The sequence below is a fragment of the Equus caballus genome, chromosome 9 (genome assembly GCF_041296265.1).
Source record: "Equus caballus isolate H_3958 breed thoroughbred chromosome 9, TB-T2T, whole genome shotgun sequence".
NCBI lineage: Eukaryota > Metazoa > Chordata > Mammalia > Perissodactyla > Equidae > Equus > Equus caballus.
Genome location: NC_091692.1, coordinates 10,175,001 through 10,194,670, shown reverse-complemented (window position 1 = coordinate 10,194,670; position 19,670 = coordinate 10,175,001). Strand labels below are relative to the sequence as shown.

General features: G+C 40.3%; 1 protein-coding gene across 4 annotated transcripts in view; it reads left to right on the top strand.

Moving 5' to 3' along the window:
- Window positions 1-19,670, top strand: part of ZFHX4 (zinc finger homeobox 4) — a 174,424-nt gene that overhangs the window by 148,826 nt on the left and 5,928 nt on the right. For all 4 annotated transcript variants that reach the window (XM_023648438.2, XM_014727942.3, XM_023648435.2 and 1 more), the window contains exons 6-10: window positions 1,407-1,523; window positions 7,745-7,878; window positions 8,086-8,286; window positions 8,816-8,933; window positions 9,453-14,882. In XM_023648438.2, coding sequence (XP_023504206.1) covers window positions 1,407-1,523; window positions 7,745-7,878; window positions 8,086-8,286; window positions 8,816-8,933; window positions 9,453-14,882 — 6,000 coding nt within the window. The remainder of the gene's footprint in view (window positions 1-1,406; window positions 1,524-7,744; window positions 7,879-8,085; window positions 8,287-8,815; window positions 8,934-9,452; window positions 14,883-19,670) is intronic.

Below are 19,670 nucleotides of genomic sequence, written 5' to 3'. Positions count from 1 at the left end.
TTTTCTGCTTCCACAGTTGCAGAGCATGGCTAGCAAGTAAGGCACTAAATAGCGATTTTTTTTTGTGCTCAGCTGCTACATATGACAGTGGATATTTCATTCTGCTGTCAGAACGTTATTAATAAAACATGGGGTATGGAGAGGGCCACGATTTCCCCTTTCAATCACTATAGCATTTGCAATGAAAATTTTATGCAGTGTGTAATTTTCAGTTAATGCTTGACACTTAAAATGTCCGTAGCAGCGTTTTGTCTGGTTATTGAAGGGTTAATTGTATCATGTTCTCTGCATAAAAGCTCTGCTTATCAAAAGCAAATAGAAGAGTGTATGCAAATGTGTGTCGATGACCTTTTGCCTTTCCAGGGTTAATTTATATGGTCATTAAAGATTTTATGAAATTGAGCAGCCTGGTGCTTCAAATCCCATTTTACCTTCTTCTCCTAATTTATGTAATTCCTACCTGAACAGGAGAATATGATTTTTATTTTTTGTGCTGCAATGAAAACAGCATGGCATGCTGTGGGGAGTTGCGAGCCTGGTTATCTGGCATTACTCAGATTGCTAAAAATTCATTAAAATGTGACATCAGCACAGTGAGAGACAAATGATCACAGGATGAAAGAGAACAGTGGGCCTTTCACGGATTAGTGCGACACAGACCCAGCATAGAGGCTAACTGCATAAACAGATTAATCCACCAGCAGCAGCATAGCTAAGATTTACAGAATAATTAAATCGGGTTGAGTTACTATGAGGATTTCCATGTAATCTAGCTGGTGTGAACCCGTGAATGAGGTGTGGGGTGATGTGGTTGTCAGAGAAGTACACCGTCTTATATCCTAGGCCCTGCACAGCTCCCCCTATAGAAAACAAAAAATCCCAATGTCACTGAAGTTTTGAGACCTTACACTGACAAATCCCAAAGAATTCCTCTGGGGTCTAAGGACGGAAGGCAGGAATAACACCTGTCTTACATTTAACCCATCGTTATCACATTATTTCACAAGGAAATTTCTCTAAGAATTTGATTTGTTCTGCCATCTATACAAGTGCATGGAACAGTGGGTCCATGTTGTTTAGAAGGTTCTACTCCTGAAATGACAGAATCGCCTGACTCCCATTTTTAAAGCTTTCTTGCTTAATCTGTACTTAAAATGATTTGTTTTAATTTAGTAGAGGCACATTTTCTCAACGGATATAAAAGAAGTTGCTTTAGATAAAAATTTGCATTGAAATAGTCAGCAGGTTCTAACGCAGACTTTTGAATAAATTTCTGTTCTTTCTTGGGAATGAATGTCTGCAGGTGATTCATAAAGAACAACGGTTTTAAATGGTCACTTCGTTTATTTTCGTGTGCATTTTGCTGGGGTTTTGAATGCTACTGACTGGTCTGCCTCTTTTAACAGAAGAACAAAGTGAGGAGGCAGAAGGAGCGATCAAACCTACAGCAGTGGCAGAGGATGATGAGAAAGACACAAGTGAGAGAGACAATAGTGAAGGCAAAAACTCTAATAAAGACTCTGGTAAGATGCTGAAATCCTTAACCTTTCCTTCCCCCGCCTCCATTCCCTCCAATCAGCCTTTCCTTCACCCCCTCCCAAGCTTATTAAAAGCTTTTATTCATTTTAAACTGTCTGAACATTCCCACTACTATTCATTGCATGTGCATTTTCCATGTGATTTCTATCAGTAGCCTCCCATTGACCTATTTTTAATCATAACCATCTGACAGAATAGATGTGGATAAGTTGAAGAATATTACAGGACGACCAGCGAGATTATTTTTTAATCAAATCAGTTTGTGTGCTTGTAATTTTTTAAGCGCCTTTCATTAATCTTCGCTATACTTGTGATGCCTCTGATGGCATATTAATTTTTCATAAGCACAGGATTAGATATCACTTGAATCTTTTCATTCAATCACATGCGCCGCCCCCCAACCACGTAACCCTAAAAATAAATGTTATTTTTCCTTGCTTTTTTGCAACTTCTACTCAGGAATTTGCCCTTTTTAAGGGCATCTATTTGAGGCATTTCAAACAAATCCAGTGAAAAAGTTTACAGATGATTCAGCCTAAGAAAGAGGAAATATCATTGAAAAGGGATTAGGTGCTGGGTAATTTTGATCTTCTAGAATAGACAAATCCCAGTAATGAAAGCTACTGTCTTTGAAAACAAACCTTTGTGTCATGACATTTACTTGTGCACAAACAAACCCTAGGCCAGCATCTGGTGTGGATACCTAAGGCTTTTTCTGTGTTTGATTTGGCAAATATATGACTTCATCCATGCTTTGTATGTATGAGATGGAAATCTATGGTCGCAATGAATATTACATTGGCTACTTTTGCTGCACGCTATACCTAGTTTTATTATGTTGGACTCATTGAAGCAGAAGAAGTGCTGAAACGGGTTCAAGCCTATTAGTTTCAGGTAGTCATCTATCTTTGCCTTGAATTCCAGTGACAGCCGCATATAAAGAAGCTTGTTTTCACTATGAAGACATTGGGTCATGCAAAAAATATCATTTTTACGTGCAAGTTTATTTAAACCTGAGTTATCCCATATTTGTAATTCAGTCTTTGCATATCTAAGATTTACATTCCCTTCAGAAATTATTTGAAGGGCCTCTCTGCTCCCTGCCCCACACCCTTCAATGCTAAATTTCTCTCAGGAGTCCAGTGAGAAACGCGCCATTTAAATTTGCATCCAGGATATGGTGGCTGACATATGATTCTAATTTGATTTAAAAAGAGGAGCTAAGGTTGGTATGGAGCCTAAAGCAATGTGAAAAAGATGCCATAGCTGTATATTAGTAAGCTGGTTCCTAGGGTTACTGACAAGGAATTTGAAGTACCTTGTGTTCCATTAAGGTCAAGGGTGGTGTCATCTAAACCTCCTTTGAAAGGAATGAGCAATAGCAAGGTTGTCAGTTTATTCACTCTATAGGATGGACCTCATCAAGGCTAGCTGCTTGACCAGATCAGAGAAGGCAGGATTCTGTCTGCATTCAGTGGCGTCTTTCTTACAGTTGTATCAAAAGAGATTGCAGAGTATATTCCCCCATTCTTTAGGAGATGTGTAATACACACAGATAACACCGTAGTGTTCGTTGAGTAGTACTTAGGTATATGACATTATACTTGGTTTTAAATATCTAATACCTTGTAAAGAATGGATCCTGGGAATCTCTTGAAAATGGCTCCAGTCTTACCATTGAGGGAAGAGTCTCTTTTGGAACATACCCTGGATGCAGGGCTCTATCTCCACCAGCACCGTTTACTGCTCTGCATAAATAATGGACTCGATCACTCCCTAATGGGCTGATGAGTTATTGTCCTTTCTTGGGCGCCTAATTGTATCATCTAGACAGGACTCGGGCAACTGAGAGGATACAGAGCATTGCATAATGGTAGTTGTTTAAAACAAATTTTTATCCCTGCAGAAATGCCTCCCCAGGTATATCTATAGGGATAAAAATGGGCTTTAAGAACCAACTAAAAGCAATTACTGAGATGCAAATATTTAGCCTTGAAACCTTGCAGACTTCAAGTCAGCTCTTCTTATTGACAACTAACATGACGTTTCAGCAAAGTTTTCTGCTTTCTAAATTGAATCTGATTAGGTGAAAAAATTATTACGTGAAGTTTTTCCTTGTAAATAATTCTAGTGATTGTATAACCACTATGTGTATGTTGTTTTTGCCTTATGTCAGTTATAAATGTCAAAAATACCGGCAAACTTAGAGATTAATCACTGTCTTCATGTGTTAGATGGGAAAACAGTATGACCCCACTTTCACGTGGAATTTTTGAGGCAGGAAGGAATTAACACACGTTAGGAAGGCTGCGTTTGTGGAAGCTGTTGTGCTGTATTGCTGACATTAATCTCTAGGACTGGAGCTCTCCAAATGAGACATGGCAATATGCAAGTTATATTTGTTGAATATTCATTCATAATAGAAAAGCCTGCTAATGCCTCATTTATATTGTCATTTAAATCTAGTGCCACTTTAGATTAATTATAATCCAAATTATAGCTCTGTGCAGTACAAGAATTAATATAGAGTTTATCCAGATTAATACATTTGCATTGAAAATGTAATATGTCTCTGCCATGGCTAAGGGGACCACTTTTTAATAAGGGAGTAAACATGAGGAAAGATGGAAATTATCCTTCATTATTGCAATTAAAATTATCCTTTCATTCTAGTCTCATTAGAAAGAATACTGTACCAGTAATTATAATTTAGAATTATTTGGAGTTGAATAGCATCTTCTCTTATATCCGAGTTTTATAGTATTCAAACTTTATCAAATACATTGATTCATAAATAACAATTCAGTATTTATTTTATTGTTTTTTCCAGATTTGCTTTGAGTACACATGTGTCATTGGATTTTCCTCACTTGTTATGAGTATGAACCATTTTACAACCTTCTGTATTTTAGGGATTGAAAATTATTAAGTAGGCGGCTTCTGAATTGAAATGAATTATGTCATTTTTATATTAGCGATCTCATGCAAGTTAAATAATCCCATAACGGACAGATAATCATTGGCTTATCTATTTGGCAGCACTTATTTGTAATTGGACTTCATTTTTTAGTTAAAACGCTTTAAGATGACATTGTTTTTTGAGAAGATTGTGATGTCCTTAATAACACAAAATGAATTATGATCCCACTTCAAGATTTCGTGTAGGGTAACAAACAGGGTTTATTTCAAATAAAGTTGTAGACGTAAACTATGAATAATCACAAAACTTAATTGAAACCTTCCTAAAATTGATTGGCCCTTATTTAATGCAAGATATTTCTAGCATAAGACAATTCAGAAAAAGACCCCAGAGTGGGTTCCCTTTAATTTGCTAGAGAGTCCATAATACCTGAAATAGCAGCACCCCTTTGAGTAGAAAAGGCATGTGTGCATACAATGTAACTTCCATCATCTTTGCAAATAATCCTGATGACCTGCCTGTCCTCGAGTCTGTTTTGTCCTTTGTTTTACATCTCAGCATTCTCAGCTTTTTCTTATCAACGGTGCGCATTTCTGGGGGGCCTAGCTCCAGTTAGGGGGTCTAGCCTTTATTTATAACTTCTTTTTAATTTGAAATAAAGTGGTCTTTAGGAAGCTCATAGCTTACATTAAGATCATGGTTTAATTAACTAAGTTAATTAGGCAGAAAATATTGAAGTTGACACATATATTGGGTGGAATACTGTAGCCAGGAGTTACCATAATGGCTATGAAATAATGATCCTAAAGTTTAACTCTTACTTTCTTGATGCAGCATGGAGCAACACTAAATTCGAAAGCAGTTATATTGTTGATGAATATTAATAGGCATAAAAATGAGAACATGGATTAGTGATACCAAATATGTACACCAATGAATAGTGTAGTCTTAGTAAAATGTTTCAAACATTGAAGAATCAGTAAGTTTTTTGATCCTTTTATAGTCCCGATATTAGAATATATATGCTTATAAAAATTAGGCCATAGCTCTGCATTTAATAGATTTAGGAATTCCTGGAAGGTTTATTCTTTTCCGATGTTCTCTAGGGCCTGCAAGCAACAAGAGTCGTGAAAATTCTCTTTCAACTTGTCTGTGACAGTCTTCCATAGCATAGGGAATTGGACCAGCTTTTTATTGGGTGATGTCCAATTCTACCATGTACAAAAGAGTGATAAGGAAATATGACATAGTATTATTCTCTTAGGTGAACATATTCTTTCTCATCCATGGGGAATTTTTGAAGAAGAATCTTCTAGTCTCACAAGTGAAAGCAACTGATATGCATTTGCTAATTTAAATGACAACCATTTTATACAACTTGATCTGACACCTTTAGTAAATTTTATTTGCAAACACTATGTATCATATTGTTTTCCTAAATGTTTATTTTTAATACTTTTAACAGCACAAATACACTCTGCTTTGAGAAAGAAAAACATATTTTTGATGCCAGAACTAATTATGAAATAAACATTGCTGTGTTTGACATATTTTTAGATATCAAATACTTGAATATTGTTTAATCAATGTAATGAAACTTTTCAGTTTATCTCAAATTTAAGTTCCCTCAGATACAAATATGATAAATTATTTTTTCAGATATCTAGAAAGAACGTAATTTTCTCCAAGATATATATCTATATATATATATCTTAGATATATATCTCTATATGTAAGTGTGTGTGTGTATATATATATATAGGAGCAAATGTACCAAGTCAAATAACATCTAGTATTTGTCAATCTAGAAATCAATATCAGTGTAATTTGTTGAATACATAGCATTAGTTCTATACCTACTGTGAACCCTGAGAAGTAAAATTACTGTCATTACGTCATTTAAATTCTATTTTAATTTTGGTCCCCTCAGAGTCACTCTTACTTTTAAATTTCTTTCTGAATTTGAAATTCTTGAAATTATTTATGTGGTGTAAAACAGGCATCTCTATCCAGGATTAAAAAAGAATGTATTTTCTGGTTCATTTTTATTTTGTTTCCCTAACATCCTTGACCTTATTTTTAAATTAAAACTGGGTTATTTTGCAGTAAGGTGCAATTTGTTCATTTATATGAACCGTCTGTGGATTGAAAAAAAATCAAGATAAATCTTCATGCACAGCATACAATCAGATTACGCCTAGACTCTATATTTACGCTGGGTCCGATAGCGATCAATGGTTTAGCTTCATTGCATTTCCAGATGTATTTGCACCCAGTTGTCCAGCGATAGCGTCCTCACCCTGGAAATAATTTAGTTGCAAATTGACTGGAAGATGGTGAAAATTGAAAGTTAAAATTAGAAATACTCATAATAAACAGCAGAAAAAAGGTCAGATGATGCCGCGCTATGATGAGATTGGAATGGCTGGTAAATGAGGTTTTGTGTTTGTCGTGAGATGTATGTGACATGCCTACCCAACGTCCCTGTAATATCCAGCCTCGCAGAGGAGATTATCGGGAAAATTGATGCTGGGAAGAATTTTCTGTTAGATTGGGAAATTAGAAGCACACTCTTTTCTTTGATGTGTGTGAGGCTCCTACACATTACATTGCTCATCTGGGCGAAATTTTAAACCATCTTTAACACTGAATATTCGGATTAACCTCATAAAGCAATTGTCTTCTTGAGATCTGGGCTGCCATGTTACGCCTGCAGTCAACTGCTGAAACATTTAAAGCAAAGAATGAATGACAAAAAGCAGCAACAGATATGCAATGTATATAGTTCACTTTTGAATCCTACATTGGCCAGGTAAAAAGATTATTTTTATTTCTGAATTATGACTAGTCAGCTCTTCTGAGCATTTTGAAAGGTGTTCAGGATCCACGAATTTTAGAAAAGAGATGATTATATTCAACATCAGTAAAAATAGTTATTTTCTGAGTTAGCATTTGTGGCTGGGAGTAGATTTGCTTCCATAGGATAAAGGCATTCTGAGACACCAGAGAGTACATGTTATTGATGAATCTTTCAGGGGCACCTGGGGTTATCTAAACATGAGACAGGAGTACATTTTAAAACATATTTATAAAGTCCACTTAGTCGGCGGACAAAAAGAAGTGTGCTTTTTTGCCTTTTGAGACTAGTATCATTTAAAAGTGCTTGTTCGGTTCTTTTCGTGATTCAGCGGACATAGAGTTAGAGCTATTTGGAGAACATGAAATTTTTCAGATTTTGACGTTGTCTTCTTAAATTGAGGTATTCTCTTCTTTTTTGGGAATCAGGAATAATCACACCAGAAAAGGAGTTAAAAGTCAGTGTGGCAGGGGGAACCCAGCCACTCCTGCTGGCAAAAGAGGAGGATGTTGCAACAAAAAGGTCAAAACCTGCAGAGGACAATAAATTTTGTCACGAACAGGTAAATATGTTTTTTCCCTTTGCTGTATAAACCTGTTTTTTCTTTTTTCTTGCTCCTGATAGCCTTAGAGCTTCAAATTCCATGCTGTTGAAAGGTACGCAGACATCGCGATTGGCAATATAATTAACTCTTGGTGTTACTTCTAATGCTCTGAAATCATCAAAATACATTGACTAACAGTGGCCATGTTTATTCAATATTTTCCAGTTCTATCAGTGTCCTTATTGTAACTACAATAGTAGGGACCAAAGTCGCATCCAGATGCATGTCCTGTCACAGCACTCGGTGCAGCCCGTCATCTGCTGTCCCCTTTGCCAGGACATCCTCAGCAACAAAATGCACCTCCAGCTGCATCTGACGCATTTGCACAGCGTGTCTCCGGATTGCGTGGAGAAGCTGCTTATGACAGTAAGGATACCAAATGTTGATGCATGCATAATCTCTGTAAAGCAAACAACACAGAATCTGAAATTATTGGTTGATAGAAATTTATTTCTCCTGTGCTACGTAAAGCTCTCTTACTGTGTTACAGAAATCACGATTCAAGGCCCATTTGTTGTCTCCTTTGCATAGAAAAGAAAGCAAATATGATGCAAAGCATAGCTTGTTCAATAACACATCTTTTGCAGTCTTATTCCTATGCCTATAATCTTAATCAGACGACTCACGTGGGCACCCTGAGTTTCAGTTTTCTTGGTTATCATTATAAGAGCATAGACCCACAAAAACCTTTAAACTATATCTTAAAAAAGGAAAAGATGAATACAGCATTGCACCAGCATTGACCTGACATTTGAAGGGATCGCATTGGCCTGTAAGATTCACAGATGTCCCTGCTGCAGTCAGAAAAAATGTAAGTGGGATATGCTCCTGCCAAATGGCAGGAGTGATGGGGTTTCTGGGGTACATTAGACAAGAACCCCTCTGTTGTTCACAGGTGCCTGTCCCCGATGTGATGATGCCAAACAGTTTGCTGCTGCCAGCAGCCACCTCTGAGAAATCGGAGCGAGACACACCTGCAGCCATCACAGCGGAGGGCTCTGGGAAATATTCAGGTATGCCAGCCTATGACCCAGATCTGCGGGAAACGCCCTTAGGAGCTCGCATTTGTGGTGGTGCTCCAAGATGATCACTATCAAAGGTTAAAAAAAAAAAAGTAGGTAGGAAAAATCGTATTCCAAGAGCCATATTTTTCAAGGCATATTTAATATCTGGTTATCTGTAACTGCCCTTGGGGAATGAAGTGTCGTTGACTAAGAATATTCTGTGTGTTCTAATTCCTGAACATGGAGGTTATAGCCCTCAGTATCACACTGATTGTAGTGTATTACAGTTACCTTTGACTTGTTTTCTTCTCTATCCTGAAATTCCTTGAGGTCAAGGGTGATTTCTTACTCGCCTTTATATCCCCAGTATCTAGTACATGCTTGTCACATAGTAGTTGCTCAATAAATATTTCATCAAAGAGTCAATTAAGCAGAAACCATTAGAGGCTCCTACTTCCAATATTTATTGGCATTTAAGTAATAGGTATTCTTTCTGTAAGCAATATGTTTGTGCTTTCTTCTACACAGGTGAAAGTCCAATGGATGACAAAAGTATGGCAGGTCTTGAGGATTCAAAGGCTAGTATGGAAATAAAGAGTGAGGAGCAGAAACCAGCGAAAGAACCCATGGAAGTGTCAGAATGGAATAAAAGTAGCAGTAAGGATGTGAAAATACCCGACACACTGCAAGATCAGTTAAGCGAACAGCAAAAAAGGCAACCCCTCTCCGTTTCCGACCGCCATGTTTATAAGTATCGCTGTAACCATTGTAGCTTGGCTTTTAAGACTATGCAGAAGCTTCAGATACATTCCCAGTATCATGCGATTCGGGCTGCGACGATGTGTAATCTCTGCCAGCGTAGTTTCCGTACATTCCAGGCTTTAAAAAAACACTTGGAAGCAGGCCACCCCGAACTGAGTGAGGCTGAACTTCAACAGCTGTATGCCTCCCTGCCCGTAAATGGTGAACTTTGGGCAGAGAGTGAAACGATGGCCCAGGATGACCATGCCCTGGAGCAGGAAATGGAGAGAGAGTATGAGGTGGACCATGAAGGGAAGGCAAGTCCTGTAGGAAGTGACAGTAGCTCTATTCCAGATGACATGGGCTCTGAACCAAAGCGGACTTTACCTTTTAGAAAAGGGCCAAATTTCACGATGGAAAAATTCCTCGATCCATCTCGCCCGTATAAATGTACAGTGTGTAAAGAGTCATTCACCCAAAAGAACATTCTCTTGGTCCATTATAATTCAGTTTCTCATCTGCATAAGTTGAAAAAGGTTTTGCAGGAAGCCTCCAGTCCTGTTCCTCAAGAAACCAACAGCAGCACAGATAACAAACCCTACAAGTGCAGCATCTGCAATGTTGCGTACAGCCAAAGCTCGACCCTGGAAATCCACATGAGATCCGTGCTCCACCAGACAAAGGCCAGGGCTGCGAAGCTGGAGCCGAGTGGCCATGTGGCCGGTGGGCACAGCATTGCAGCCAACGTCAGTAGTCCTGGCCAAGGGATGTTAGAGTCCATGAGTTTAGCAGCAGTAAGCAGCAAAGATACCCACCTAGATGCCAAAGAATTAAATAAAAAACAAACCCCGGAAATGATCTCTGCTCAACCTACGCATCACCCACCGCAGTCACCAGCACAAATTCAGATGCAACTACAGCACGAGCTGCAACAACAAGCCGCATTTTTTCAGCCTCAGTTTCTAAACCCGGCCTTTTTGCCTCATTTTCCTATGACCCCAGAAGCACTGCTGCAGTTTCAGCAGCCTCAGTTTCTCTTTCCATTCTACATCCCTGGGACAGAGTTCAGCTTGGGGCCCGATTTGGGCTTGCCGGGCTCTGCCGCCTTTGGTATGCCTGGCATGACCGGCATGGCTGGATCCTTGCTCGAAGACTTGAAGCAGCAGATTCAAACTCAGCATCACGTAGGCCAGACTCAACTCCAGATACTGCAGCAGCAAGCACAATACCAGGCCGCACAGCCCCAGCTGCAGCCTCAAAAGCAGCAGCAGCAGCAGCAGCAGCAGCAGCAGCAACAGCAGCAGCAGCAGCAGCAGCAACAGCAGCAGGCAAGCAAATTATTGAAACAAGAGCAAACGAACGTAGCCAGTGCAGACTGCCCCGTCATGAAGGACATCCCGTCTTACAAGGAGGCGGAAGAGATTGCTGACAAGCAAGAAAAGCCAAAGCAAGAATTTATAAGTGAAGGTGAAGGACTCAAAGAAGGCAAAGACGTCAAGAAGCAAAAATCCTTGGAACCGTCCATCCCGCCCCCCCGAATAGCTTCAGGGGCCAGAGGAAATGCAGCCAAAGCGTTACTGGAAAACTTTGGTTTTGAACTGGTCATTCAGTATAATGAAAACAGGCAGAAGGTCCAGAAGAAAGGCAAAAGTGGTGATGGTGACAATACCGATAAATTGGAATGCGGAACGTGTGGTAAATTGTTTTCTAATGTTCTTATTTTAAAGAGTCACCAAGAACATGTACACGGGCAATTTTTTCCATATGGAGCATTGGAAAAATTTGCTCGCCAATACCGGGAGGCCTATGACAAGCTTTATCCAATTTCACCATCTTCACCGGAAACGCCGCCTCCCCCACCTCCGCCTCCCCCTCTGCCTCCAGCCCCTCCACAGCCCTCTTCCATGGGTCCTGTAAAACTCCCAAGCACGGTTTCTGCTCCTCTACAAGCTCCACCACCCACTCCCCCGCCACCACCACCGCCACCTCCTCCCCCACCTCCTCCCCCACCACCTCCACCTTCTGCACCCCCACAGGTCCAGCTGCCTGTTTCTCTTGACCTTCCGCTCTTTCCTTCCATTATGATGCAACCTGTGCAACATCCTGCACTTCCTCCCCAGCTCGCCCTGCAGCTGCCGCAGATGGACACTCTCTCTGCCGATCTCACCCAGCTTTGCCAGCAGCAGCTGGGACTAGATCCCAACTTCTTAAGGCATTCTCAGTTCAAACGCCCGCGGACGAGAATTACGGACGATCAACTCAAAATCCTGAGGGCTTATTTTGACATCAATAATTCTCCCAGCGAAGAACAGATCCAAGAAATGGCGGAGAAATCTGGCCTGTCTCAAAAAGTTATCAAGCACTGGTTTCGAAATACGCTTTTTAAGGAAAGGCAGAGAAATAAGGATTCACCATACAACTTCAGTAACCCTCCCATCACTGTTTTGGAAGATATCAGAATCGAGCCACAGGCCTCCTCTTTAGAACACTACAAATCTGATGCGTCCTTCAGTAAAAGGTCTTCCAGAACAAGGTTTACTGACTACCAGCTTAGGGTTCTACAAGACTTTTTCGACACAAATGCTTACCCAAAAGATGATGAAATAGAACAACTTTCCACTGTTCTCAATCTACCTACCCGAGTTATTGTTGTATGGTTCCAGAATGCTCGTCAGAAAGCACGGAAGAGTTATGAGAATCAGGCAGAAACTAAAGATAGTGAAAAGCGAGAACTCACGAACGAACGGTACATTCGAACCAGCAACATGCAGTACCAATGTAAAAAGTGCAATGTGGTTTTCCCCAGGATCTTTGACTTGATTACGCATCAGAAAAAGCAGTGTTATAAGGATGAAGATGATGATGCCCAAGACGAAAGCCAAACTGAAGACTCCATGGATGCCACTGATCAAGTGGTGTACAAGCATTGCGCAGGGTCTGGCCCAACGGATGCAGCCAAAAACCCTGCTGGCCCTGCAGCAAGTTCTGGCTCTGGGACTAGTACCCCGCTGATTCCATCCCCCAAACCAGAACCTGAGAAGGCTTCTCCAAAACCAGAATATCCCACAGAAAAGCCAAAGCAGAGCGACCCCACTACCCCTTTGCAAGGCACCAAACCAGCCCTGCCATTAGCATCGACTTCCGCAGACCCCCCGCAGGCCTCGGCAGCCCAGCCCCAGCCCCAGCCCCAGCCCCCGAAACAGCCCCAACTTGTTGGAAGACCTCCCTCGGCCTCTCAAGCCCCGGTCCCTTCCAGTCCACTGCAGATTTCCATGACTTCTCTCCAGAACAGTCTACCTCCACAGTTACTACAATACCAATGTGATCAGTGTACAGTTGCCTTCCCAACTCTGGAACTCTGGCAGGAGCACCAGCACATGCACTTCCTCGCTGCTCAAAACCAATTCCTTCACTCTCCGTTCTTGGAAAGGCCCATGGATATGCCCTACATGATCTTCGACCCCAACAACCCACTGATGACCGGCCAGCTGCTGAGCGGTTCTCTCACACAAATGCCACCTCAGACCAGTTCCTCCCACGCCACAGCCCCCGCAACAGTTGCTGCTTCCCTTAAAAGGAAACTGGATGATAAAGAAGATAATAATTGCAGTGAAAAGGAGGGAGGGAATAGCGGTGAAGACCAGCACCGCGATAAACGCTTGAGAACCACAATCACCCCGGAACAACTGGAAATACTCTATGAAAAGTACTTGTTGGATTCCAATCCGACCAGAAAAATGCTTGATCACATTGCACGTGAAGTGGGGCTGAAAAAGAGAGTCGTGCAAGTCTGGTTCCAGAATACACGAGCTCGAGAAAGGAAAGGCCAGTTCCGGGCGGTGGGTCCCGCCCAGTCGCATAAACGGTGTCCCTTTTGCCGAGCCTTGTTCAAGGCAAAGTCAGCCTTGGAAAGCCACATTCGCTCTCGGCACTGGAACGAAGGAAAGCAGGCAGGTTACAGCTTGCCACCAAGCCCGTTAATATCAGCAGAAGATGGGGCAGAAAGCCCACAGAAATACATTTATTTTGATTATCCATCTCTGCCATTAACTAAAATCGATCTATCAAGTGAGAACGAATTGGCTTCTACAGTGTCAACACCTGTGAGCAAAACAGCAGAGCTGTCGCCGAAGAATCTTTTAAGCCCTTCTTCTTTCAAAGCAGAATGTTCTGAGGATGTAGAGAATTTAAATGCCCCTCCTGCTGAGACTGGATATGATCAAAATAAAACTGATTTTGATGAGACTTCATCCGTTAATACAGCCATGAGTGATGCCACCACAGGAGATGAGGGAAACACTGAGATGGAAAGCACCACGGGAAGTTCTGGAGATGTGAAGCCAGCTTTATCTCCTAAAGAGCCGAAAACTCTCGATACTTTGCCCAAAACAGCAACCACACCCACCACGGAGGTTTGCGATGAAAAATTTCTCTTTTCTCTCACCAGTCCCTCGATACATTTCAATGATAAAGATGGTGACCATGACCAAAGCTTTTATATCACGGATGACCCCGATGACAATGCTGACCGCAGTGAGACATCGAGCATAGCTGACCCGAGTTCACCAAATCCATTCGGATCCAGCAATCCCTTTAAATCCAAAAGTAACGATCGACCGGGGCACAAGAGGTTCAGAACCCAAATGAGCAATCTTCAGCTCAAGGTCCTCAAGGCTTGCTTTAGTGACTACCGAACTCCAACCATGCAGGAATGTGAGATGCTAGGGAATGAGATTGGTCTGCCCAAACGCGTGGTCCAGGTGTGGTTCCAAAATGCCAGGGCCAAGGAAAAGAAATTTAAAATTAACATCGGGAAGCCTTTCATGATCAATCAAAGCGGAACGGAAGGCACCAAACCAGAGTGTACCCTCTGTGGGGTGAAGTACTCTGCCCGCTTGTCCATCAGAGATCATATTTTCTCCAAACAGCACATTTCCAAAGTGAGGGAGACCGTCGGGAGTCAGCTTGATCGGGAGAAAGATTACTTGGCTCCGACCACCGTGCGACAGCTGATGGCACAGCAGGAACTTGATCGTATAAAGAAAGCTTCAGATGTGCTGGGCTTGGCGGTGCAGCAGCCGAGCATGATGGACAGCAGCTCCCTCCATGGCATCAGTCTGCCAGCAGCCTATCCAGGACTCCCCGGCCTTCCTCCCGTCCTCCTCCCTGGAATGAACGGTCCATCCTCCTTGCCCGGATTTCCACAAAATTCAAACAGTAAGTCGTTTCAAGGAGAGTCGGTCTAATTAATTAAGTAACATTAGGCAGCCAATCACATGTAACCAAGAACAGGGTACATTTGGATCTCTTTTAATTTCAGTTAGTGAAACCATTAGATTGTTTGAAGTGTATATTTTATTGTCTATCATTAATAACCAGGAAGTGAGTCACCCTGAACATATGCAGAATAATAAAGACTAGGTAGATCATAGCAGTCTCAGAAATATATTGTTTATATCATTATATCTCTATGTCTTAGAAATATTACTTTTTTATTTATTTATTTTTTTCGAGGAAGATTAGCCCTGAGCTAACTGCTGCCAATCCTCCTCTTTTTGCTGAGAAAGACTGGCCCTGAGCTAACATCTGTGCCCCTCTTCCTCTGCGTTATTTGTGGAACGCCTACCACAGCATGGCTTTTGCCAAGTGGTGCCATGTCCACACCCAGGATCCGAACCGGTGAACCCTGGGCTGCCAAGAAGCAGAAAGTGTGCACTTAACCGCTGCGCCACCGGGCCAGGCCCTTACTTACTCTTTAAAATAAGTTTTGTTTTCACAATTGATTTTTTTGTGATTAATTTTTTAAAGGAAAATTTAAATTCTTTTTAAAAGGAAGTTTTGACATTCTGAAGAGACTTATCTAGAATGAACTAATTACAGAGAACATTTCCGAAACACGTAAGGGAAGCTCTTTTCCTTTTCACAAATTGCAGTTTTACGTAAATTTCAAACTTTTCAGTTTCATCCTTCTCTTAGTAAAATCAAAATTTCCATGCAATCTTAGGCAGATATTCCTGTTTTAACTTTTAGCTTGGGAGACAAGAAAACAATGGTATCGAATGGCCTCCTGGCCACGGCCAGCTCCTCTGGTTTCTGTCCTGAATGACGTTCTGGCATTGGAAAGAAGCAGAATGGATCCACACATAGAGAATGTTACCAGGAAAATTTCTGCAGTGCCCTTTCTTTTAACTATCGTACCAGCTAGCTTCCCTGCCACTGCCCGCATAGTACTTCAGGCTTCTTTCTCTGGACATTCTTGGGGCTGTAAATATTAGAGCTATAATCGTGTGTTTTGTTTGAACATTTCAATTCAGTCAAATATAGTTGTTTCAAGAAGAACGCAGCGGTTGATTTTTTTGGCATCTGAATGTATTAGTCTTCTGGTCCCACTTTATATATCACTGTGTTTATTGACACACAGAAAAATATCTCATGTGGAAAAATTCCTATGATCAGTTATATAAAATAGAGTTTTCCACATAATGTCAAAATTGGAAAAGCTCCTATGAAGAGTTATGTAAAATATTAAACAAAATATTATGTAAAACAGAGTAAAATTTAATATTTTCCATGGGCTAAGAACAAAGTGTCTGTGCCTTTCATCTGCAAGTCTGCTTTGATTGATGATGCCTGTGTAGTCACCCCTCTAAGTGGTGGTCAGAGCATCTTGTTTTTCTCTCCACTGGATCAAAAGGCCTTTGCTTGGACAATGGGTCCTTCACTGACTGCCCCTCTGGCTTGTCACACTGAAAATGGTATCCAGAGGGCCTATTTGAGAGAAAAGGAGAAGGGGAGGAGAGAAAAGATGTTTATGAATACTTAACCTAACCTTTCTCCTCATTCTACTCACCATAAATATAATTTATACCTCCCCGAAATATGGGCCCTGTTTATAACTATCAGAGTTGTGGGAATATGTTGGCCGCAGGCCTCCTCAGTGAGCAGTGTCTTTAAATGCATTGGGTACTGAGAAGCTCAGTGCTAGGTGTCCGTTTTTTTACTGAATCATGGACCAAAACAGACCGGAGAGTGTTCTAAAGAGAAAAGGTCCATGAACACACCTACTGGAATTTGCAGTTTCTCTTGAATTAATTCTTTGTTCGTGATAGAATTTAAACATTAGCACAGCAGAGTTATCAGCAGGACCCCATCTGAGAGCCTGAGTCCTCACACTTCCAGTTCACATCTTTCTTAGGTTAATTTACCTGTGATGGGCAATACTGAATGTGTTAATCAGCTCATGGAGTGGAGCTGTCGTTCTCCATCTTTCTACTGTATTATTTCTCATCAAACAAGTATCCCCTTTGCTTTATGGGAGAAATAGACATACCAGCTAGGTGAAATCAAAAGGAGAAAACTGCTTCATAAGGAGAATATTTCTGTATATCTTACATGCCCTGGGCTTTTGCAAGTATGTTATCTATATGAACAGACTTCGAGAATATGACATGTTCATCTTGGGCCCGTTTTAATGGGATTTAGTTATGGAAAAGACTTCATTTTAAAGATATGCCATCCCTTTGAAGGTAGGTTTGAAGATTTGATCCTAAGTCACTAAAAAGGTACTCCATCGAATATGAGATGTGCTGTAAAGTAATGTCTGATGCAAAGCTACATGCCAAAATTGACTTAATTGCAATGTTTGTTTTCAGTTTTAGTATTTAACAACTTCTGAATTTCCTGATTTGAACACCCATTTTATTCTTTTTTGGGTGGAATTGCTGTTCTGGTTTACCAGCTTTAATGTCCACAAAAATTCCTTACCTTACTTCCAAGAAATTGACAAATTATTTAGTCTTTCAAGATCATAAAGAAAGCCCTAATATAATCGTGAGTAATATACATCATGTGTGCCTGCTTCCTGAACAATGACCCAGCCCTGTGTTCAGTATCACTAATTACTATTACTCATTTTTTAATAAAGTGAATTATTTTCTGCTTTAAAAATTTTCCACATTTGTCTTTTTCTATCATGACAACATGCAGAAAGGGAAAGTGACAATAGAAAATCACATGCCTGTACACCTGGAAAAAAATTAGAAAACCTTTACGTTTACATTTTATCCTTTAAGATATTAGCTTCCTTTGGCATTTTGCTCAAGAAGAATAGAAAAATAACTTGATTTTTCTATTTTTAGCTTATTTGCTTTATTGTTTTAAGCAGTAACTGATTTTTATATGTTCCATTGGTGTTTGGAAATACTGCCTAACCCAATTTCCTTAAAAGGAACTTTAGGACATGCCTTTTGCATTTTTCTCATACTTCAATGTAATTTACTAGCACATTTGGGGTAAATCTAGATAAGACTAAGTCTTTAATAATTTTAGCACAGTTGTCTTTGGCCCCGTGTCCATAATTAGTTTTATTTTCACCTCAAAAATAAATTTCCCCTCCAGGAGACCTAGATCAAAGAAATTTGAGAGAAAGGAACTATATGTAAGTTCACGTGAGACAGGCATTTTCTTCTGAAAGCATTACTTTCGGGAGTAGGCAGCTGTTTCAGGAAAACAAAACCAAATAAAATGATGGTAGTATGAGATTATCTGTAGAGAAACTTTAATCTCTCAGTGGAATTTCAAAGAACTGGAGTAGGAGTGAGGGAACAGGAAAAATGTGTCTTTAACATTATAACTCGGTAACAGAGATGAAAATGGAGATGTGTTTAATTTGTAGTTACCACCACCTCTCCTGTGTTGTGATTGCTGTTCAGTTTTTCTCTTCTATTTCTAGTTTTTATATGTCAGTTGGCTGCTGAACTTTTGACTGCAAATTTTACAGGCTTATGTCTTTGACTAGTAGGCCCAGTGTACATTGTTCCTCATCCTTAATCAGTATCTGTTTTCCTAACATTTTTACTTAACAGCTGATTATTTAACCCAACTCATTCCTCAAGATTTTGAATTATCAGGATTCTGAACATCCCTGATAGTCTTTGACTATAGTAGTATAGTAGTTGAGATTCCTAGGGCAGTCCTCTGAACATTTCTATTACTTCCGTATAGGACCTCCAGATAGGACCTTGTGGGCGGCGTCTGATGGGAAGGCCATGGTCAACAACTGTTGATCCATCTTGCTTTCTAACTGCCACTGCTAATGTTTTTGCCTCTTAGTGCCTTAAAATTTCCTTTGTCTTAAATTCTCATGTCAGAGAGATAGGTGAACCGGCAATTGCCTTAGAGTTAGGAGGGGACAGCACGTAGGTAGCAAGGGTGCAGTTATTGAGTATGAAGTCTAGCTGTTCTAGATCTACAGCTAAAGTTGGCTTTCTAAGTAGGCGAAAGAAGCTGGCTGCTAACACGGTCTGGTTCCAACAATGCAAGGAAGGCTTTTCTGTCCTTAGTAAAGCTGCTTCCACCTCATCACTCATGCCTGAAATTCTATAATTAAATATTAATTCCTTTGACTTAATGCATTCTCCTCAGTTAAATGGAAAATAGAGTAGAATATCATGAAATCAGACGACCATAGCAGGAAGAAACCTCAAATTATCTAATCTAGTGTATATTAAGTCTTTTCAGAAATAGGTATATTCACATTTTTGGCTCTTTCTTGCAAGTGAAATTTGATAGAGAGGCAAGTGGAAAAAAGATGAAGCTATCAGGCATAGTACTGTAGGAATAAAGGCAAGGGACTTGAGAGTTTGGGCTCCCAAAAGCAACTCCCTAACTTCACAGTTTTCTCTAGGGCTATGTTTAAATCCCAGGAACCTGAGAATTCTATCATACTAAATTGGATTAAAGACCCAGGAATTTACTCATTCCTTCCTACCATACCCCTGCAAAGCTTGAGCCATTTCATTTAAATTTATTTCATGTATTTCACCCGTTCCCCCTGTAGAATGTGCATACTTGCTATCAGTTTCTTCTGGAAATACAATGTTATTTTCAGGGATTTTTTTTTTTCTTTTTGGATTTTGAACATTTGCATTATTTAACATTTGAAATTGATTGAATTAGACAGGAAGATAAATTTGAGTGGCAGCTTTAGATTTTAGTTTCCCTGCC